The sequence below is a fragment of the Lampetra fluviatilis genome, chromosome 13, assembly GCF_964198595.1.
Source record: "Lampetra fluviatilis chromosome 13, kcLamFluv1.1, whole genome shotgun sequence".
NCBI lineage: Eukaryota > Metazoa > Chordata > Hyperoartia > Petromyzontiformes > Petromyzontidae > Lampetra > Lampetra fluviatilis.
This window is the reverse complement of record NC_136287.1, coordinates 5,005,055-5,029,335: the sequence shown is the minus strand read 5'-3', so window position 1 is coordinate 5,029,335 and position 24,281 is coordinate 5,005,055. Positions and strand designations below refer to the sequence as shown.

Here is a 24,281-nt window from a genome sequence, read left to right as displayed (position 1 = left end):
AATACGGTACCAAATAATCAAATTCACAGATAATCGGGTTACGAATAAATGGAGTTTGACTGTACTGTACATGAACGTACATTTTACAAACCAATACAATTTCACAGTGTGTGGCTTTTGGAGATGGAAAAAACATTAATTCTACAAACTATAGCACTGCAAAACAAGTATTCTACAATTTTACACTACAGTACAATATAAAACTACACAGTACACACAGTACTGCATTATAATATATAAACAGATTAATATTCGTACAACCATTGCAAATGTTTGCAAAAACAATCTATGGCTATTTCAGTGTAATAGACAAGCAATTAGATCTTTTTTTTAATGCTCAACATGCCGATCAACCCAAACCTCAGGTGTCCTCTGACCAACATATTTTCTGAAAAGTCAAGCCAAGAGATTTACACAAAAGAAAAAACCTCCGAGAGAGGAGACTGCAAATGACGCCAATGGCTGGAAAGAGCAGAGTGCTGGTGGGACCCCCAGCCGGCCTTTATGTTTGGCTGGGGACTGCAAACGAGCTTAAAACAAATGCTTTGTTATAACTGAAACTAGCAGACATGTCCATCTCAACAGGCATTCTTTCTGGCTCGCTACAAAAAAAACAACTCCTGCCAAACCTCACTTGTTCGCTCTCTGCGAACTAGAAAGTTAAAACAATGAATGGGATTTTGTGCAAATTGCCCAGCGGTATATTTTGAAAATGCTGTACTGTGTACTAATATAACGTCAGCGTTGTGTGGGCACGCACTTTAAATCAATATATTTTGTTGCCATCAAGCATTAATTAATAATTGTTGCCAAAATAATGCTGCATTGCCAGTGCCAACTACAAATCCAAAAATATGCGATCATTTCTAAAATTACAGACCACACATTTTCACCACTCGTTGAAACTGTTAAATTTGAAGTAAGATTAGTTGTAAAAGTGTTGTCACTGACATAAACAGTGAAGGCACCCTTTTTTTTAAATACATGTGTTCCTTTACAGAGAGAGAAGACCTTGGTGTGGATGAAAAAAATATTGAAACGTGAAACTCATTTAAAGTGCACCTGAAACACACAAACGCTGAACAGATTGTCCGTTGACTCATTTACAGCACAAACCCTCCTAAAAAAACAACACAAGGCTGTATTTGTTGCTTTTATTTTATTTCTTATTTTAACAATAGGGGTGATGCCCTATTGTCCAAACAAGAGTGCGCTCCCCCACTTACTCTCAAAATGATAGATGGCTCAAGACGATAAAACAGCCCACAAAAGGCTATGACTGCTTAAGTCAACTGGCATGTTTTAACATGACAATACCTTGATACTCGACAAAGTGAATCAAATATAATAGTAATTTATTCCAGTGTTACACTGCAATCAATCCGTTTAAAAAAAATACCTACTTATAATCAACTACTGTCGTGAATGCCCTTGAAATTTTAACATGACTCGTAAAACATTTTAAATCAGGACTCTACATCAAAGCACATTCAGCCCCACATTAGTTGTGATGCAAATCTCGACTCTGCCCTTTCCTTTCTACCACTTTGTGTGTGCTACCACTTTCTGGATGTATAAATATTTTGGTTTCTACAGGTATATAACTCTTATCTAGAGATGCTTACATTTTTTCCCCTCAAAGATGCCAGCAAAATATCTTGGGAATAACTACCAGATCATGTCTAAATGTAATAATATAGGCCAGCTGCTCAAATATGAAAAGGTTGTTTATGCCAATCTGAAACCAGGTTTGACTTTCATGCTATTCTTACGGAGGTAAATGGTTGAATTATTTTTGTAAGTTTCATATCGAGGTGCAATCTTGAGGTACAATCTTGAGGTACAATCTTGAGTCACATTAAACATGCTTAACAAGCAAATCTGTAAGTGTAGTTTTTCTGCAGTAAAACTACTTGGGTTGCATTTTTTCAGCTAAACAGTCGAACAGCACATCAACTTTTACATCGTGAAAAATGTTATCGTTGAGAATGTGTTGTTATTTTAACAATCATTCTTTTTTATATGTGATGTGTTCTATAACCGTGTTCTAAACAACTTTGCCACTCAGAACTTGACCATGTACAATTGTTTTTGGATTGTTTTGTTCACGTGTTTTGTTGTTGCTGTAACCAGGTTCATATGATGTAACCAGGTTCCGACTGAAAATGGCTATTTATTTACCCAATGGGTTTTACCTGTGCCAAAATAAAACCTAAAAACATTAAAAGTCAAAACAACAATTTAAAAAAATGTGTTGTAAGGTCCCCAGGTTTGGAATTTTTAGTCTTATGACATGTTTGCTGAATCCTTAGAATCCAAAGTAGACAACAACCTATCCATCTTAGGGACCTCCATACATGCCCCCAAAAATGACATGGACAAAGAGTGCCTTTCAGGGCCAGAGTAACATTATCGAGATGTCTGCTTCCAATCAATAGCAATCTACTCAGTGCTTAGTCAGGCATGAAGGCTTTCCTCCCTGCTGGCTATGCCATTATCTGCCGCAGCCCTTGCTTTGCCATTGAGTTCCTAGCTTTTATTTTAACACGCTTTCTGACACCAGACCACCAAATTCTGTTCCATTACAGGATTAGCAGCTGTGACAGGCTGCACTTTGGTAGCGTGGAGCTCAAAGCATTATAATTGCTTCGATGTCTTCAGCTAAAATTCTTTGTTGTTTCTGAAATGAGATCATTCTACCAAGCAATACACTGGAATTAATGTCCACATCCTGGCCCCAACGACCTATATTAATCATATTTTTTGAGACACTTTAAATGAACAAAAGGCGCTTTGGCTAGTGCCACAAACAATTTATACAATACATTACAATAAAACATGTGTTTTATAATGAACGCTATTGTTAGGACGTAAAAGGTTTACCGTATACAAAAGACATAGAACAGTAAATTATACGTACAGTACCAACATTTCCCTAAATCCTTGTAAATCAATATCCCGGTCTCTCCAGTTCTCACCTGATTATACAAAATAAGACTTATACCGCACACCAAGGCAGTGCACCCTGACAATGTTCTCCACGTTGCTGTTTAACATGGGCGGCATGAGTGAGTATAATATTTGCATGCGATTGCAACTCTGTTCAAACACCATTTCAAAATGTTTTTTTTTATTATTGCACAAAGCACAAGTGCACCGATTTGTCCTGGAGAAGTCCACGTGTTCATCAGGGCCAATCTGATCCAACGCCGCTGAATTTGTTTCACGCCTATAAAAGGTAGTAGATGTTTCATAATAACACTGGGATCAATGTCCTAATGACAGAAAAGGATGGTCACCTATATTTACGTTGGGTTCTTATGTTGACCGTATGCACACTAAAATGGCAGCATATATATTTTTGCTAAATATTGTATAGGCCAAGCTGGTGTCATGTCTTTACTGTATCCCCTGCTGCTTCCCTGAGATTGGGCCTGCATGCGTAACACTTTATTGGAGACAAAATGGGTTGTGAGAGATTGTATTGGCTCAGTAACGCACAAACTGTGTTGCAAAACATGAGCAATGAGACGGTGCATTATTTAACAGATGTTTTGCAACATTTTAAGAACGTGACAAGGTGATATTCAGGAAAAAGTTGCACGAATTTATTTTCAGCTTTCTTTCTGCGAAAAACTAAACAAGCTGGAGCTGCATTTATATTTTTGTTCTGACAAAACACCCCTAAACACTGGTTAAATAAACACTGCGAAAATGAGAGTTGACTGATAAAATAAAAATTACCGTACATCTCAGTAGGGGATTTATTTTTGAATAGAAAAACCTTTAAAAAAAACAGTATATGTGGTCATGATAACCTTGACTACTTGATCTAGATGGTGTGTGATTAAATTTACACCTCCTTTCATAGGAGTGGCAAGTCTTAACGTGACCTGAACAAAACAGACGGAAATGACAACCGCATAAGGACAGGATGTCTGGATCTAAAAGCTCACTAATTTGTGTTGCAACTTCTTGAGTGAGGTATGGGAAAAAACTGCCTCTTTGCTTTAGAGTGCATCTGGCAGCTGGATAATGGTACAATTAAATCAACGGCTAATTGTGTTTAAACAAAACAAAAAGCAACCACACAGCTTAAATAAAAGAGAATATAAATTACTAGGCAGACAATAAAACACGTGTTCAATACTGTTAAAATGCTGTAGCTTTGCTTACACTCATGGGATTATGTACATTACATAACACTGCACAGTACAGACCTTCGTCTATCCACTGCTGGACTATGAGCTCCATACGACTTTAGTTCATGGGCATTGTTGAACCATACTTCACCACGCTGGTCAGTATACGTTGAATGGTAGAAGGGGGCAGTATGGTCAAACACTCACAGTCATCACTTGCCAATTGGATTTTAGTCGTGGCTGTAAATCAAAATCAAGTTTCTGGGTTCATATCACAGTTCACCAACTGCTGTGCCACAGCTCCACGACCCCACGTTATAAATTACATTATTATAAACCATTAAGTGGGCTGCATTACCATGGACACTAAGCAACAACACATGCTATGTGATTGTGCAGATGCCGGGTTGCACACAAAAAAAGCATTTTTAATCCACATTCCCAGAGCAGCTGAAACTGCAAGCATAGAATTACCTTGTGGCATGTTTGTAGCAATTAATTTCCTGTAGAGCAATAGAGTACAGTGTTTCAATTAAATACTGTAGTCGGAAAGCCTGAAGATAATGGATTTAGTGAGTTAAACGAGTTTAAATCTATACAGCACATCTTCTGCACCTGCAGTGTAAAGATGCCATGTTTTTGTTACATCACGTGGTTCAACTAAACAAGAAACAATTTACAGTCGTATATGTTAATCTACTGCTCGATTAAGTAGTTGCAGTACTAAACATAATTCAGTTAAACTCCTCTAATCTCCATTGATGTGGGAAACACTATCCGTGGATCCTCTTACTTGACGATGTATAGCGATAAAAAAAAACTAAATTTGTCAATGAAATAAACTGGTGGAAAATCACTGAGTGAGTTTTTTTAAGCGAGCAAACTTCTCAAATCAGTGGCAAAAACCCCGATGTGTATTTTCAGGAGGGGTTTTAGCCGTTCGATTCTTAAAATTCGCTAATTTTCCCCAATGTGTCGACGTTCGAGTGGACCACAAAGGGCATCGCGAATTTTAGGATTGGCAGACAAAATGTGGTGGCATAAAGACTAAAAATACTGGCGCGATAAAAGATTAAGTTCAGAAGAGTAATACAAACTCGACTAAATGAAATATTACTGCACGCCATTGTACACAGAGACAATCATTATACTTTGCACATTGCTTAACAAATATGACTGTAAATAACGCTGAATAAACCATATGTAATTACAGTATAGTGAAACCAATACAGAGACCATCATTTACAGTTATGTACATCTCTGTTGGACGAACATAACAAAAGGACAAATAAGAATAGGTTTCATTTAAAAGGACAAATGCGTGCACACAAACAAAAAAAAACCCACGTGTTTAAGATGACAATTAAAAAAGGGGCAAGGAGAAAAATAAAACAGGAACAGAACAAAAACAAAAGCCTCGAGCAAGTACCGTAGATCTCAGGCGACCGAGGATGTATAACGTCCACGATGTTGGTCCGTATGTGCCCCTCCCCCCACACACTCACACGATCCCAGCTCCCCCTGCCTGGCACACTTGTGGGCTTTCAACATGCACACTATTCATTCACTGAAAATGACTGAGGGGGTGGTCTTCTCACAGACAAAAGTGGGTCTTTAAAGCAATCGCACAGCCTATTTTAAGCACCGCAAAGGCTATGTTGCAACAACAACAAATATTTAATAATTGAGCCAATGTATTTTAGAGTGTTACATCTTAAGTACGGAAATGAAGATATTTTGAGGTATCTGTTGGGAGACAACTGGAACACACACCCGAGCACACATTCCTAGTGTAGTTACTAAAGGCAGAATGGGATCGAAATGATGATGAAAAAACAGGTGGACAAGAGCAGGTTTGAGTGTTTTTGTAAAACTGAACTCAGGAATGAAAAGCAAGAAAACCATGTGCTGAAAGGATACCGTTTTTAATCAGTGGACATGCATATTAGCTGCTATGATCCATGAACAAATATGAACATTGACAAATAGCATGGAACAAAAGCTGAACAGTGCAGAAAGAAACAGTTATAGGTGCATGCTTGGAATTCTAAAAAAAAAGAAATAGTGACACGTGGATCAGAGACACACAAGTTAGAGACATCACATTGTTGAGAAGAGTAAGTGGGTTTGGGCAGGGCACACTGAGCCTAACCATAGAGTGACAACCAACGAAGGAAACCCAATAGGATATCCAAAGCAAAGACAGAGCAATACACTCAGTTGCAGGACCTGGATGGATTTTTCCAAGTGAAACTGGAATATACAGCGTGAGGAAGGTCTTCATGTAGATCATGGCTTATGATGATGATGATGACACCTTAAGTGCAATCCTACTACACATGTAACTACAGTAGTCCTGTCGATTCCATGAAATATTCTGGTATACATTTACATATAGTACTAATCAGTCCTGATGTATTGAAAGTTACAGCCTAACCAGAATATGGATGTTTAAATTAATTGCTTGCCATTGATTGGTCAAACATCAAGGCCATGCACCACATACAAAAAGGTGGGCAAATATATAATCATTAAATGTCTTTGATATGAAAAGCCATAGCGGGTCAAAATTAAATGGCCTCAAATGTACCAAACAGTTGCTAGGTCAACACAGTGCGCTGCCCAAAGCTCAGATCTTCTCTCCACAAAAACTGACAGCGCTGATGAGGTCACTGGCAGTTCAACCACCGAAAGTTTGTTTGACCCACAGGGCAGGAGAACGAGCATACAGAGTGGGCTTCAGCAACCACTATGGCAAGCAAGCATTGTGAGCGCCGCACAAAAGACTTGCCAGGGACTTTGGTCGGACGCTTCCCACACTAATTTTGTTTCCAGTCACACCCCACCACATCTGAACACTCGTGTTCCACTCCGCTGGTTATAAATACTTCATCAGCGTCACCTGTCTGTAACGTCAACACAGCTGAGGATGTGCTTGGGGAGGACAGCTCTATGGGGATCGGCATTAGAACGGTCCTACAATTTTCAAATGAGTCTGCATGTAATCTACATATTCTACATTTCAATTGAACATTCTTGGAAACAAACTTACAATACCTGTAACAACAAATCAGGAACACACACGTGTATAGTAAACTGCCCTTATAATATATATACAGCACAACACTAAGCACGTGTGCACACATAATAAAACAACAAATTGGCCTATAAACACATAGCCATAAAAGATGTGGCAAGGCCATTTGGGAGATAAGCATTGCATACATTGTTGGGGAATTAAATTATTAGGAAAGCATCTTAAACGTGACCTTTAAGCAATCGTAATTGTTTCGTCACACACCAAAACTCCAAAAAGTATTGTACTATATCCAGCACAGTATTCTGCTTAAGAAAGCTACGCTGTACAGCAACATGACTCATTGGTATTGCCAACGAGTCCCATTGCTCCATCAATGGGCTTCATTGGTGCTGCCCTGGCTGCCTCTGGCCTCACTCATGCTGCTCTGAGTGTCCTGGGTAGCTTGGTTACCATGGGAGTTGGTGTTGGCTCCTTCCTGTTACTGTTTCTCTGGGAATTATTGGTGCTGCTCTGGTGTCTGGGACACGCTGGCACTGCCCTGGCTGCCCCGGGCCTCACTCATGCTGCTCTGAGTGTCCTGGGTAGCTTGGTTACCATGGGACTTGGTGTTTCTCCTTCCTGTTACTGTTTCTCTGGGAATTATTGGTACTGCCCTGGTGTCTGGGACATGCCAGCACTGCCCTGGCAGCTCCATTGTCCCTGGGACTCATTGATGCTGCCCCCAGTGACTTTGCCGACCCTAGACTTGGCCTCGTTGGCCAAGGGTTATGCTTGCGGGATTGCGATCTTTCCCATGAGTCTCCTCACTCTCCTCATGAATGCCCCATGCAGGTTTCACCTTCGTCTCCAGCGTTGTCCCTGTCTTGAGTTGCAGCTGCATTTAGATGCTATACAAATTTCAATGTTGTTCAATCATACGATAAAAAAAACACGTCTCGAAGTTTCATGGCTGGCTGCTAGATGGGCTCCTTTCTACCCTAACAATAACTCTGTTGTTCGTGTCTGCGTGCTGTTGCCACTGAAGTTTGCTGGGTAACTGGCTAAACGAGATTTTCCGTGTGACAAATAAACATTGAAGTGCATTGAAAAGGTGGATGAAGAAGTTCGGAAGACGTAATAAATAGCTTTAACCGAAGAGGCGGGAGGAAGTAATATAGAAGACCGACACGGTAAATTTAAAATTGTTAAACTGGACGTGCCATTAATGTAATTGAAGAATATTTCACCAAACTATTCTTTACATCTTCAAATATATATAAAAAAAACCTTCACAATACATCTTATCTAAGTATTTTATTACGTAAAAAGCAGCTTATTTTTAGTGTTCCGAGCACAGGATTGTGAGAATAGTATGAAAATTACGGGTCTCTTATTTTCCATTGCAGCGCAATGGGTTCTCGACGAGTTACAATTATTATTTTTACAATTTTACAGGAATAATTATTACGTATTCTTTTTCTGTGCCACAGTAAACGAGTGTTAAGTGGCGCTCGGGCCGGATACATTACTAGAAGTGATTGTGGCCGATGGTCAAAAATAAATGACGGAGTGGCAGCCAAGGAATGGAATTCATCCGAGAGGACGTCCCACGGGAGGAGGTAGCTTAATAAAAAACAAAAATCAATTGCTCTGCAGGTGCTAAGTGGATTATTACATCACAGCATCGTGAAAGGTGTCAGCAGCTTGAAGAGGCCTTCATCCAGCAGTGGATTGATCAAGGCTGATGATGATGAAATGACAGTACAGTAGTATTTTTATTTCTCAATACAGTCTAGAATAACATTTACCAAATCAAGAGCAACATCTACTGTAATGGGTTATGTTTGTAGCTGCAACTTAATTTTGCTTACTTAATTATCTTTAACTTGTTTACAGCAGAATTAGCTGGCTGTACTCTCACTGTAACAAATGACTTAACGCTCTTTTGCTTTTAACAAACATCACTTGCAAGAAATAATTAAACATCAACCCCTGATGCTAGTTGGCAACATTTTGCATTGGAAATACATTACATTTGTTACATGATTTAGCATTTTAATAAGACAAGGATTATCCCATAATAATTTTTCACAAAGATGCCATTTACTCTCTAACTTGTTCATGCAATGCAAAAGTTTTTCATATGATTGCAATGTAAATACTGCATAAAGTAATAACATGCTACAAATGATGCTGATAACAATTATATTTTACTGCAGTTAAAAACCTGAAATACAAGTGTCGAAAAGATAATGAAAAAATAAAAGGCTTAACAAGTGGTTTCTTTACTTTGTAAAAAAAAATAAAGTTACATTGTAACTTTGACCACCAGCAAGTGTGGAATGTAATGAACACGCCAGGTATTCCAACAAAAACAATGAGTTTTTAAAACGGGCATGAGAGTAAACAGCAGTTACCCATGTGGACTTTAAGCATGAAAAGCCCAATGGAAACAGTTTAAGCTGCTGTTGAAAAATAATCCAACGACTTCTTGCCTAAAGACTCCTTGCCCAAAGGCAAGAAGTTACTGACCTATATACAAGGTTAATAACCCCCTAAATGTGTAAGAGAAGAGGGTAAAAAAACCCACCTCAGAAGGTTGTTGCACATGCATGCACATGTCCCAAGGCACTTCAGGAACAGTTGCTAGCACTTCTAAAAAAAAACCTACATCCCAGGTCTTATTGTAACTAGGGCCTCATGCAGATCAAGAGGTAAATGTTTTGAATTTCATGGGGTTGTTGTGGGAAGAGTGCCAAAGGTCCTGGGTGCGTGATTTAACCTCATTTAAAGCGGAGGGCGTAATAGAGTTGCGTCACCAAACAGCCACATGGCCGCAACATCTAATGATCTTTAAAAGAGAGCTTAACAAAAATGCCTGTTTTCCTAACACATCTTTTTTGTGTTTCTAGTAATGTACTGCATTTGTAAATGCCTTTTGTTTACTAAACGTGCGAGTGATTCATTATTTGGCGCAATGTTTTTCGTATTGCGCAGAAAAGAAAGTTACAAAAAATATTACGCAGTAATATTTGATGGGGGGAAAAAGACATGTCATATACCACACTAAGAGTCCGACTTGTAATATAGATCCACAGGTGTGAGAACACACCTCCACAGCAGAGCAACTGTAAATTCAGTCAGGCATCTAATACACAGTAGCACCCATACATACATACAAACACATGCAAATGTGTGGTCAGTCATTAAAACACCATTCAAGGATGTCAATTTGTTTATATTTGTGCATGCAAAACATGTATGCGTGTATGTTGAACTTCTTTCGCACCGTACGTAGCCAACCATGCTAAAGGGGAATGTGAAAATGTAACCGCAAACAGGTTGGGTACAGGTGCCGCAGAACTGTGCACTCTGAGCTCGGAGTAGATTTGAAATGAAGGGAGGGAGGCAAGCCAAAGCTGAGAGGGAAGGGCTTTCCAGTAACGTTGGGGCAGCAGCGTGGAAGGACGTGTTACCAAATCTAGTTTTAACGTATGGTATTTTTTTAATAAGAACGGGGAGGTATTTCTGAGGTTGCGGCGAGGAATTTGCCGGGTTAGAAGGTGATTTAGATATCTGGCAGATTTGTTTAAAAGGACTTTTAGGATGAAAACAGCCCAGTGGTCTCTTTGGATGTGGGGGGAGGGGACAAATTGGAGGTGATATAGAGGTTACAATGATGTGTTCAATAGAGAGCGTCAAGGGCAAAGTCGTGGGCCTAGTTGTATAATGGAACAAGATGTTTTTTTGTGGTTTCAGAGGCGAGGTGGTAGAGGATGTCACTATTGCAAAAATAGGGATGATGATGGCTTTGAAAATATCAAGATGGAGCTGAGGTGGGATACTGTTTTATTTCTGTAGAGGAATACATTTTTTTCGTGTAGGCCAAAGTATTAATGTGGGTCTTGAAGGACAGTTTCGAGTCCAATATAACACCTTGATACCTAAAAGTTATCAACCTGTTCAATGGGATGTGAGTCCAGAGACACAATGCGCAGGCAGTGAAAACTAGGCTTGGAGTAGCCGAAGAACGTGACTTTGGCCTTTTTAGCACGACTAACTTTAAGCCATTAAGCTCAAGTTATAAGTTATCAAAGGCCTGTTACAGCTGTAGTTGCAATTCATCCCTTGACTTCCAGAGACCATCAGGGTTGTATCATAGGCAAATATATTAATGCCAGGGTGCACGTTTTAGATTTCTAGATTGTTCACATGCAGGGAAAACATGATAGGGCGAGCACAGAGCCTTGCAGATTCATCTTAATAAATAGGGATCTTTTCAGAAGACATTATTAATGGAGACTAGTTGGAACCGGTCAGACAGGTAGCTGTGGATCCAATTGATTACAACCTTTTGAACATGTAGGCATTTTAATATTTGTAATGTTACATTGTAGTCAACCAGTATTAAATGCTGTCAAGGAACATGCTGGGCATAATGGCGACGAGATTCAAGGCTGGTGAAGATGTCGTTAAGAGTATTGAGTACCGCAGATCCTACTTAGGCCAATTGGGTTGAATATGAACGCATGCTGTTAATCTATGCAAGCAGTCAGCACACGTTCAAATGCCTAATGAAAATAAAAGAATGACAATACTGTAATCTCAAATGGTAGACGATGCCACTGAATGTCCATTTGACAAAATAACGTCCCCACTGAAGACAGACCATTACAACAGACCTCCAATAACCTACGTTAATATGAAGAGACCATATCATCCATGGATCGTTCTATGATCCACGAATATTTCACAGAAACGTGGTGAGCCGCAGATTATGGAAGCAAACATCCGTGCAAAAAAATAATCGATTACGGGGGAAGCGCAGGCATGTGGCTTTATTTATCCACAATAAATGAGCGAATGAGGTTGAATTTTCTAAGACCCAAATAGAGAAAAAAAATCGTCTCGTTAAAAAAAATTCACTTGATATCCAAGTAAAAAATAAACCTATATTATGTTCTACTGAACCGCCATGGCAAAACTAATAACAATGTCTACAAATAAACATTTAAACATTACATAAATCCTGCTTTTCCCCGCAGATCTGCTCCCACAGCTTTGCACTTGCCCCACCTACTTCAACGGATCGCGGTTTGTGGTCTGCAGAAGCGGTTTCTATCCACCACGGATTACGGGGAGGAGTTCTGAACCGCCAGTGATCCACACATTACAGTGATTCAAGGATTATTGGAATTCTGCTGTGAACTGTAGTAATGCAAAGTGCCTGTCACTGTATTGGAAAATCATAATTGTTTTTGTAAATCATATTAAGCCGAAAAAGCAGCTGATTATCACGCAGCAACATTTGTGCACGGTGTCTCTCCAGTGTGCAAAATCAAACACGTGAAATCCGCTCCTAGTGGATCAAGAGGCTAAATATTATTCGCATCACGGTGACTTCGAAGGGATGGTAGAGTGGCAAAAACACAACTCAGCCTCCACAAAAATGACTTTGCAAAGAGCAAGGTTTTCGCTGTTGGCCATGGGAACCTGTTTAAAATATGAAATGAAAGTAAAGGAGTTTGTAGTGTGGGCGTACTGTACAGTGTTAGGAAATAAAACGCTGTTTCGTGTGGGGACGAGCAGGTGAATATATTATTAAACAAAATAATACATTGCAATTAAGCATTGCACTGTTCTTACTCCAAATCAAATTACAGAGATCCTGAGAAGGAATGTCTTGGAAGTGATGGTGGTCATAATCACTTTAGGTACAATTACAAATCTTACAAACATGACGCTAATTTAGTTTTCCAAGCGCTGCATATATCACCCGTATCTCATGATCTATACAAATAGAATACAGTAAGGAAAATGTTTTCGTAAATATGCATTGGAAGCCCTTTTATATTTGTTTTCAGTGAACAGGCGGACTTAAAATGATTTAAAACACGGCAATAAAACGCTGTGTAAATGTGCCACAACTGTTTCCAGATTGGTTTCAGAAACCGGATGTAATTAAAACTGATGTGTGTGTAAACACAGCCAGAGTTAATAAGGAGGCCAGTTCTCCATGTTATTGTCACCAACCCTATGTAAAAGAGACAGAATTTGATCACCATAGTTCCAGCCCTGTCTAAGTTAATAAAAACTGAGCCAGTGAAAACAGTCTTGCTTGTTTAGTATACCCTTCCACATTGACATTCACAACAAAGCCATACAAATTACAGAATTACTGCACAGTATTACGGTCTTGCGCTCTACTGTAGACTTCATTGTTGGTGAAGATTTGTGGACAAACTAGAGATTGAGGACAATTTAACATCACCACTACAATTATACAAAAAAAATGTCCCTACAATGCTTTACAATCTGTAATAAAAGTAAATTGTGACTGTCACATTGCCCGTCTTGAATCAACTCCTCGGTAATCTCAAGGTAATCACAAAATCGAGTATGAAAATAATTACTGTAAAATATTTAATGGAATCTTTTCTAGGCACCAGGCATTGCCTTTTTGAGCTCATTAGCGCTGGACATTTTGAGTATCAAATTCATTCCACGTGACCGATATTGAACTACTGCGTTTAATATGACCAACGTACGGAACATGCTTTATTGGCTTCCGTACTATTACAGCACTGTCGCAATACGAAATATAATTAGCGTCACGGTATAATCGCGCAGTGGTGAGTGCACTTGTTCAACGAACCTGGCTGGACACCCAAGTTAGAGTCCTGGCCAGGTGAATAATATGCAACCTTGTCCCTTCATCCACTAACCCTCCCCATTCACAAATATTCTGCGCTGACCAGTGTGGTGAAGCATGATTAAACAACCACCATGACTAACAGTGGAATGAACCAGTGGTGTACATAAACAACTTAACAGGATTTAATATCTTAAACAATGAGGGGATCGTGAACCACACAAAAGTCCTGTACGGAACTGTGGTTTGTGGAGTTTGTTGCAGATCTTTGAAAAAAATTAGGGTCAACAGTTAACATCTTTCCAACAATTTAAAGCTTTCGTGACTGCAGGGATTCATCTTCTTGGTTCTTTCGGTAAAGTCACCAACGTAGGGAACAAGCTTTAGAACCAAGAAGATCTTTCCAACACCAAAATTAACCGCTTAATGGGTTTCAAAATGCAACACTTGCACTGTTTTAATGTCAGACTTGTTGCAACATACGTGACTCACCACTTGCCCATTGAATTGTTTTTCGTTGTAACTTTATGACCCGCCCCTACTGGACATCTGTGAAAAAGAGCTTCACAGCTCATCGGATTTCTTCAGGATAAATAAAGATTCTGATCCTGATTCTAACCAGTCCCAATTAAGAGACAATACTGTATACAGCTTGCAATATTATTCACTTTAAGATACTGAATACTGCAGTATTCAGTATCTTAAATACCTGGCAAGCAACATACAGATGGTGAAACTGGAAGCAAGATTTCAGCACCTTTCAAGATTTTCCCTTTAGCAATTTCCCAGATTAATCACTGTTTTTGTGCCATTTCGTCTCACCTACGACCTTACCCTCATCACCAGCCTTGTGCACAAGCATTGCAACGTCCCCATTCACCAACAGTTTGTCTGCATATCTTGCGAATATAGCACTTACTGTGTTCACACGTTATTTTTTTGTAAATTATACATGTGTATGCCATGGAAGATGCATATGCCGACTCTTAAAAAGGACCTAATATTGCTGTTAAATAATAATTTTCGATCACCGCCCAAATGTTTTGCGCTTATCAGAAAAAAACATGTAAAATTAATGTTATTACCTTAATATGTGCTTTCCTATTGTACTTTGCAGTATGATTTTTCTATGCAGGAGAGTAATTGTAAGGGGCATTCAATCACAGTGCAGCACTGTAACATTAGTATATACTGAAATACAGTACACAATCCAGTGACGTGTACTTCAACAGCAGTATTGTTCTGTATCATGCACTGTATACACACATCGAATACTTACAAATATCAACCCTGACTGCATTACAAATGTGACCGCTAATTAAATATGTAAAATGTGTTTTAATATTGAAATGTTAGCTCTGACCTCATAACAGCTGCTCAAGGAAGGGCTGTTTTGCATCATTTATGAGAAACACATGTCCTTGGGTTAAAAAAAAAGAATCACGCCTTAAATGTGAAATTTGCTAACAATAAGTGGCAAAGCAAAGTCTGAAAGTGCCTATTGTCTAAGTGGCTAAAGGGGCTGAGTGCCCTTATCAAGCAGATCAAGGAGACAGGGAGTTTCACAGAACAGCAAAGCGTCTCAACATTCCAAGTGCAACTGAAAGCTGCTCTTCAAACGAACACGCCAGTGAGTGTTGCACAAAATGCCTCACTCTTCCACTCAATCAACCGAAAAAAAACCTCACCCAACCACGCAATATCACTTAATTTACCTGAAAGTAGTAGTTCAATTGGGTTCTTTTGCAAGCGGTTTTAAAAGGTGCATAAAGTAAGCTGAACAAAATGAAAGATATAAATATGAGAACATTTGAGATGTACTGCTGCATTACATTGTATAGAGTACTCAATTTACATCCAGTTATGCTAAAATATACCATCTATGCTCAACGACTTAATTACTGAATATTGACATTTATTTTATGGGCATGAGGGTAATGGCATGGAGAGAGTGAGAGAGAAAATACGAAGCTATAGTACAACTTTGTTAAACTCTTACAGAGGGATACTTTGCCAGACAAAACACTTTTCTGAGACACACAGGGGCATGTTTATCATGACCTCAACATGCCTTCTTTTACTCTCTGGTACCATGTGACAGCATGTCTGAAGTTGCTCAAGGCCAGCAAATACTATTGGCAGTTTAGGAAACAACTTCAGCCAACAGAATTGTAGCTTTGAGGCTACTGTGCCAAGAGAAAATATTTTTGTAAGCAAAACGAATTTCCACAAAGTTTAAGTAGTTACGTAAGGGAAAAGGAAACCAGAAAATGTTTTACGCTTTTAGCTCTGTTTGGATGTTGTTACTATAAGTGGAACTGAAGCTGCTGACCTCAGCATTTTCTAAACATCTAGCTGACTATAGTATTGTTTGACTGAACACATGTACAAAAGTCCAAGTCCATGTTGGTACTGCATTACACAAACATTAACCAAATAAACTTGCAATTGCATTGGAAACTTTCTAAAAAGAGTTAATTATTCAACATAATTCCAATTACCAGCCACATTTAAATAGTACAACTTTGTTAAAATACCATGAACATGATTTTGAACCATAAAAAGTTATTAGCTGGTCAACGTTAAATTGATGTCACATTTATCAAGACACAGCAGTATGCCTAAACAAACCCCAGAGATTACCTGGCATTTCCACAACCAACACCACTATATTTAAAATGCAAAGTATATTTTCTAATTTAAAGTACTAGTTTCAGAAATCTGGTTCAAGTACTGTACTGTATCTTGGCGATATCTTACTGAAGTGTCTCGTATTACAAAACAAAAAGTCCTATTTTGGTAAATGTGTCAAAGATTAAAATGTATTCACGACTCTTAAAAGCTATTAATACGTTAACAATGGCCCTGTCCATCGACAGAGGACGTTTATAACACAGTTAATTTCTCCTTTTAAAATCAAGCTTGTTAACCAGTGCCATTTTTACAATTAACTTAATAAAGCTGATACACGTCCTCAATCCTGAAGTACTGTAGACCATAAATCAGCTGGAAGAGAAAGTCACTGTAAGCACCACAGGTTCTTGGTTTCCTAAAATGGGGCTCCTCCAGCTATTACACAACTTTCACGTGAATATAATCATGTAAGGCACTCTGTTACAGGCACGTTCCATTACGTACACACATAGCATCACTTTGTATAACGTTCAATGCTCAATCACTGCACATCAAGGCAAACGTTATACGGTACGATGCAACAATGGCATGTTGTCCTCACACAACGTGAGTTAAATTCGAGTATGTTACAGCTCGCTTATCAATATCTCAACATTTTTTTATAATTAACACTTTACAATTGCTGAAACTGCCACTGTGGAGTACTCGATTTCAAATGAGAAAAGCACTTTTCTGTAACTTTTTAAATCCTATACAGTCTATAAGTACTGTACTTGAAAGGGACCCAGGTAAATCGCGTTACACACATTGGGTGACCACCTCCACTGCACAAACTCATCCCACAATTGCTTTTCATCGATTGAACAACAACAAAATCCACACCAAAAAAAGTGGTAGCTGGTGCAGAGGCATCCAGGTAGTCATTGAATTGTGACATCCGAGGGGGGCAAAAAAAACCCCACAATCACGGCCAAAAGGATAACAGCAAACGAGAGCAGTGGCTAAACAACTTGGGGAGGAGGGGGGGCACAAGTAAAAACAAAACTTTCACCTTTTCACTCTTGACTTTCTTGGCTGCGGGCTGGGGCACGTCTTCATTATCCGCGTCGTCTTCTTGCTTGACGATGATGCAGTTGCCCAGCAGGCCCGAGTCGAGATTCGTCGCCTTGCTGAAGTCGGAGAGACGGCATGACACCTCCTTGCTCAGGACACTGTTGCCCTGGAGACTGTCGCTGTGGCAAGGACCTCCCTTTGATCCCAGCCGAAACTGAGGGCTGCTGCCACCACCACCACCACCGCTTAGCGCCCCTCCTCCAGACACGAATTGCAGCACATCCTCCTTCTCCTTCCTCGCCGCCGCCGCCGCTGCCGCCTTCTTGGAGCCTCCACGACCCGCTCGGGTCGGCTTCTCCTCCTTGCTACTCCGACTGCTGCTGCTGCCGCTGCCGGAGGAAGTGTTTATGGTGTTGTTGGTCGTGGTGGTGGTAGTAGTCAGAGAGGATGCACTCACATCTCCGGATCGCACCGACTGCCCGTCCACCACCACCACCTTCTTGGCACCGCCACGTTCCGCACCGCCGAATGCCGCCGCCGCCGATGAGGGCGACCTCCTCCCGTTTTTGGAGTTTTTGCTTCGCTTCACTTTGGATTTGCCGCCCTTTTCGGGGCTCGTCTGGGTTGGCTGCATGACTGCAGCAGCAGCAGCGAGCTTCATGCTCTCCGTCAGAGATGTCCCAGCTGCTATGTCGGGATTAATATTCCCAGAACAGTCGGTAGTGGCTACACACTCCGCTGCTGCTGATGCCGCTGCTGTTGCTGCTTCTTTCCGATTGCCACCAGCGGCTGCAGTGGCACTGCCCACCAGGGTTCCTGCTCCACCAAGTTCCAATTTCTGTCGGTCTTTCTCGAGATCGGCGTCCAGGTCAATGATCAGATCTCCGACGCCAATTTCCCAGTCGTCGCCACTATCGTACGCAGCATCGACCGGGTTCGGTTCCCCTAATGCAGCACCGCTCACCACGGACATGCTGGTATCCAACACAGTCGCAGCCCTGGCACCATGAAGGTCTGATGATGTCGATTAGTCAGTCGCACGTCAAAAGCTGAATAATACAGCTTTAGCAAGCGGCTCCCCCGCGCACGTAAAACCACCCAAATGCTGACAAATTAGATCCGACAAAAAATGTTGACACTCACAGACAGAGAGAGAGAGATAGACACACACAACAGAGATAGAGAGAGAGAGTAAAATGATTCGAACAGCGCCTTTAGCAAGTGCGATCGAGGCGCGTTGCACTTGCGGCGCCCCTCCAAACGCGTAACATGTCACCGTTAAACGCATTAACAAGTTTTTTTCTGCTGCTGCTCCTTCGCCACCGCCACCACCACCACCGCCGCAGCCGCCGCTCGCTTTAACTCCATGGGTCCTCACATTCACAACAGCAGCAGCAGTAGTAGTAGTTGTTGTTGCAGTTGTTGTTGTCGTCGTTCCCCCCCGGCTACGACAAACGATTTCAGTCGCCGCTTGCAGGACGTGGAAGAAGCAGGAGGAGGAGGAGAAGCAGCAGCGGCAGGAGGAGCAGCAGAGAGGATGCAGAGGCAGCGCGGCCAGGACGCGATACGGCGGCGGCGTTCGTAGTAGTCGTAGTGGAAGTAGGTGTGGAGAAACATAACCAGACGCAGTGATGTCTCTCCCACGCCGGGTTCCGGCCGCCCCAAACAAACAAACACGAACGGAGGAGAGAGAGAGAGAAGAGAGAGGGGGGGTGGGAGATAACAAAAAAAAATATCCAAAAGTATCACCACCCTCCTTTTAAAACCGCGGCGGCTAATCCATCCAGCACGCGATGAGGATTATCAAATAAGAACACCGCCGGTTGCAATCCCAAGAAAACTCGGCGGTGATAAACTAAGATCACCATCTTCACCCCCCCCCTCCTCCTAAACAAGTCCTGTCAAACACGGTTCAAATCCTCGCTTTTTCTCCTTCTGGTTGAACACAAACTTCTTGTTCTTGTTGTAAATGTCGGTCTGGCTCCGTGCCACTCTCGCTGACCGTGGAGTGAAAGCATCTATTGTTCAACCGTTACCTTGTTCATCTTCTGTCTTCGCAAGAGCAATGCCACATCAAAAGGCGACATCGAGAGAAAAAGAGAAGGGGGGGAGAGAAAGAAAAAAAACGCGAGAGGGAGAGAGCGAAAGAGTAGTGGTGGTGGTGGTGGTAAGCCACTAAAATCGGCGTGATGCGTCTCTGTGTGCGCGTGTGTTGCGCTTGAAGCCAATAACTGTTGTTTTAAGGTTTTAAGGTATATACATACACACGCACAGAGAGGCACACGCAGACGCACGCGGTTTTTTTTCTTTTTAAAAAAGACAGCGGCGAAGTAAAATAGGTCGGAATGTTGACACCCCCGGCACGTCAGACGGTCAAAAGTTGCTGATGTGAGTTCATTTTACATCCACGGACGCGTCAGTCTGAGCAACAGCGTTATCCGCACACACGCACGCACAAGCACTAAAGGGGGCATTCCCTCTCAGTGATAATTGTATCCGCTAATAATGCATTACACGGGCCACGTTCTGTGCGAAGCTAAACTGTTTTCCCATCAGTCAGGGCTGGCCTAGAACCCCCACAACCCACACCACCACCACCACCCCCCCAAATCCTCGCCACCCGCCTCCGCTCCATTCGAGGGCGCTTGTGTGCGAGTCTCTTTTTTCACACGAGCTTCCCCCGAAGGCGAGGGGGAGTCGTCGTCGTGGTGGTGGTGGTGATGGTGGTGGTGGGGGAGGGAGAGCGAGAGAGAGAAAGAGGCGAAAAGCGAGAGAGGAGGAGGAGGGAGAAGCCAGAGAGAAAGAGCTGCTTCCAGGAGAGAGGTGGTGGTGGTGGGGGAGGAAATAACCCTAATCAAATGACACAGCAACTATTCCGCTGGAACACAGGCGTAATCGTTAAAGCGCCGATATGCATAAAGGATATAAAGTATAGCGGAGGCTTCTTGTTACGACAACCAGTGGATGCTTTTGTGCGTTGAATGTTAAGCTGAAGCCCTTGCAGGCGACACGCGCGTGTCCGTGGTTTGTATTGACAAGCTTGGGTTTTAAATCGGGTGGTTTTGTTTAAATATACGGGTTTGGGGTTTTTATTATTATAGACGACGATGACAAAGATTGTTCCGTAACGCGATGTTTTTGTTGTTGTTGTTGCTGCTGCTCGTCTGTGTCTCTCCGTTGTCAATTTTAAGTCGCTGTTCTCATCCGTGTAGAAGCTCGCTGCTACAGTCTATATCGGACATCGGTTAAAGAGTTAAACGGAGGGGAGAGCAGAAAAAAAAGTGCTCATTGCTTCTTTGTATCGCCTACAAAGATACATTGCCCTAGCATTTATGTTTAAACACACTGTCGTTTGTGACTGAAAGAATGGGGGGGGGGGGGTTGTCCGCAAACGCGGCACATGTTTAACCATTCCACGTCTTGTTTTTGTTCTCTTAACTATAACAAAAAAAAACTTAAAACGAAACAACACCGCGTGTCATATCCGCCCAAAAATTTTATCAAACATTTCAGCAACGACTACATTGAAACGCCTTATCCGACACTAAACTGCTAATGTGTTTTTTTTGTTTTCTTCTAAATGCACGGTTTTCTTTATATACTGCAATATCCACCAATAATAACAGCCCCCCCCTCATCTATCGTCAATTCAATTACCCCCCCCCCCCACCAGACTCCCACGCACGTCTTCATCAAACCAAAACAACGCAACTTGACATAACACCACCGTACATATTTGCATGCGTTTGGTGTTTAAATTAACGTTAACGTTTTTAATTTACTGCAAAAGCCACCCATAAAACTCCTACTCTTCCCCCCACCACCCCCTAACCCACCACCACCACCCACCATCACCATACCCCCTAACCCACCCACCACCACTAACCACCCACCCACTACCCCCCCCCCTAACCCACCCACCACCACCACCCCCCCCCTAACCCACCCACCACCACCACCCCCCCCCTAACCCACCCACCACCACCACCCCCTAATCTACCCACCACATCCCACCAGCACCCACCACCCATCACCACCACCACCCCACCCCCTAACCCACCCACCACCACCACATCCCACCACCCACCACCCACCACATCACCACCACCACCACCAAACTCTCCGATCTCCCTTCCCCCAAACCCCCTCCCCGCAGAGCAAAGAGCACAAGGACCGAGGCGGATGAGGGCCAATGAGCTTGGGCCGAGCGGCAGAGGAGCGAGCCCATTGGCTGCCGGGCCGGCGCCTTTGATGTTCGCCGCCGAGCTCTGTTGACACGCAGCGAGCGCGTGTTAAATGCATCACATGCGCGAATACTCGCGGGCAAGGCACGCCCTTGCTTTTGCTTCACCCCCCCCCTCGCCCTCAACGTCTTGTGTTCCTGTGTTTGTGGCTCTTGCCGATTGCACTGAGACTCCGTTTACTACTGTGTGGTTGCGGCAACAACAACGCACACGCATCACCTGCTGCTCACTTGAACGTTTTGGGGGTGGGGGGGGTTACTAAAAAGGGAGTGAAACTGGTTTGACGGTGTGAGTGAGCAAGTGGGTTTTACAATAACAAAAAAGTACGGTGACTTATTTGAGTTAAAGTTACCCTGTCGGTGTTTATGCCCAATAAGTAACTTAACGCACTAGCGCCATTGCCTTGAAGTACGCAACATTACCCAAACGGTCAACAATTATGTAAGTTTCCTCTTTAGGGGCAATGCTATTGACGTATTTGTTGATTTTGCGTTATTTGTGTCTGCACCACTGCCAACGGAGTATCCACCGCACAATTTTCGATTTTACAAAAATGGGTTTCTCTTCTTTTAAGGGTCATTATTGGCATCGTGTGCCATGATTAATGTGTTATAACTGTAATTGGATAGAGTCCGTTTCGCGTAATTTATTTAGACTAAAACGCATTAACTGTGCACCTGAGTGCATCAACAAAATATAAATGACTTATTTGTCTTGCCGTTCCCGAGATGTTACGTTTTTCATCTGTTCGTAGAGTATAGATTCTTACGAAGGACCGAAATAACTTTTATCCTCAGAGTACTTTTTCGAATACTGTACAAGTGTGAATTTAAACCTGGGTACTGCATATAGTTTGCGTGTTTTCATGAAAATATGAAGCTCCTTTTCAGTGTTATGAGTAATACATCCGTTGACATTCCATTCCATTTCATCCCATGAAAATATATGTTATTAGTTGATAGCATTATCAGCTTTCTATGCTTTGTAAGCCAGCAGTATTCTAGCACGCAGAGTAAGCGTGTTAACGCATTCCGCTGGTTGACCAAATGTTTTCGGTAAGAACACCCCCTATATATACCACGGGGGTCCTTTTAAGTGTTTTATTCATTTTGCTAATGGTTCTTTCGATTAATATAATTGCATGTTTCACATGCTCTGAGGCATGTTTGATGTGCCTAAAAGTTTTAAACATTTACCTTACCTTGTGGAATATACTTGCTTAGTCAAACTCTCAATCAGTATAACCACGTTTAGTTAGGATCGTTTTCAGTCTTTTCACCCTGGCATTTCGTTCTTTTGTACATACAACCGCGTGTTTTGGGGCATTAAAATTACAATTTAAATTACTTTGGATTCCTCCACCATTAAAACCCAGATTTATTTTGCTATGTTTCCATTTCCCCCGCGGTGCTTTTGTTGCAGAACACAGCAATTCCCGCACTCGTGTAAGAGGGGCATGTTGGCACACACATGCGTTCGATTTATACCCACTGGCAGCCCACAGACAAATACGTTAGTGTGTATAAACTACAGTATATCGTGTGCAGTACAAGTACTTCCATATATAGTCACTTGCCGTGTATACCGTTTATAATACATAGCGCATAGAAAATACTGTTTATGAATTATATAGAATTTGGCTGCTGGTAGCAAGAAATAAAGATGCCAATTTTCCCCAGGAAAGCCATGCCCCAACTGCTATTGTAGACACATCCACTGAGAGAGAATAGGTTGCATGTAAGACGAATTTAAATCTAAATTATAGCGTATTGTAAATGCCATTTGTTAAGACAGAAAATATGCATAATGGAAAACAGATTCATTATTCCACGACATTAAGTTAACTCTTTTTTTACATACAAGACAAATAATGTTGCTACTGCAGTGGGAGTAGTGTATGAGAAAAAAAACTCAACATACCGTTAATACAGTCACATTGCCATGAATAACTAATCAAAAAACGCATAGGTGAAATTTAGGGTAAGGTTATACTCTATCTAATTTGTATAAACAAGGGCCATTACTCGAAACATCGCCTATTACAAGTTTAGGTTTGTCTTTCAAGACAGTCATATCTTACTTTCCTGCGCGAGTACATAACTAAAACACACAATGTTTGACACGCATATTAAGAAATGAACCATCCATGATGGGTAAAAATGTTTGCGTGACATATCATAAGTCACGTTCTTGATGTCCCGCATCGGAAACAACTGTGACAGCAGCGAGTACGTTTCATTTCAATGATGCACCAGAATAGTTTAACAGTCCTTACATTGTACTGGAGAGATGCCATTAAAAGCCAAAGCTAACGTGACCTAGTCAAAAGTGAAAGTGTTCAAGTGTTGTTTTTAAATTGCAGTTCCATGGATTTGTAATATTTAATGACAACCTAGGCGGTTCGTGGAGGTTTCAATTGAGAAGCCGATAATTAGAATGCTGGGAGCAAGCAGACGCTAACATGATTGCAGGCACTGCCGCCCCCCATTGTGAGCAAACAGGGGAGGTTACTTCACAACCCCCACCGCACACACGCA

At 41.6% G+C, this 24,281-nt stretch overlaps 1 protein-coding gene across 8 annotated transcripts in view; it reads right to left on the bottom strand.

Moving 5' to 3' along the window:
- Positions 1–20,178, bottom strand: part of LOC144935455 (zinc finger protein 608-like) — a 44,418-nt gene extending 24,240 nt beyond the window's left edge. For 4 of the 8 annotated variants that reach the window (XM_078862114.1, XM_078862115.1, XM_078862111.1 and 1 more), the window contains exon 1: positions 17,499–20,174. In XM_078862114.1, the coding sequence (XP_078718240.1) occupies positions 17,499–18,473 (975 nt within the window). In that variant the 5' untranslated portion in view covers positions 18,474–20,174. Of the gene's footprint in view, positions 1–17,498 lie in introns of all 8 variants that reach the window. The other 4 variants (XM_078862109.1, XM_078862112.1, XM_078862116.1 and 1 more) reach the window with 3 other exon arrangements.
- Between the last annotated feature and the right edge of the window lie 4,103 nt (positions 20,179–24,281).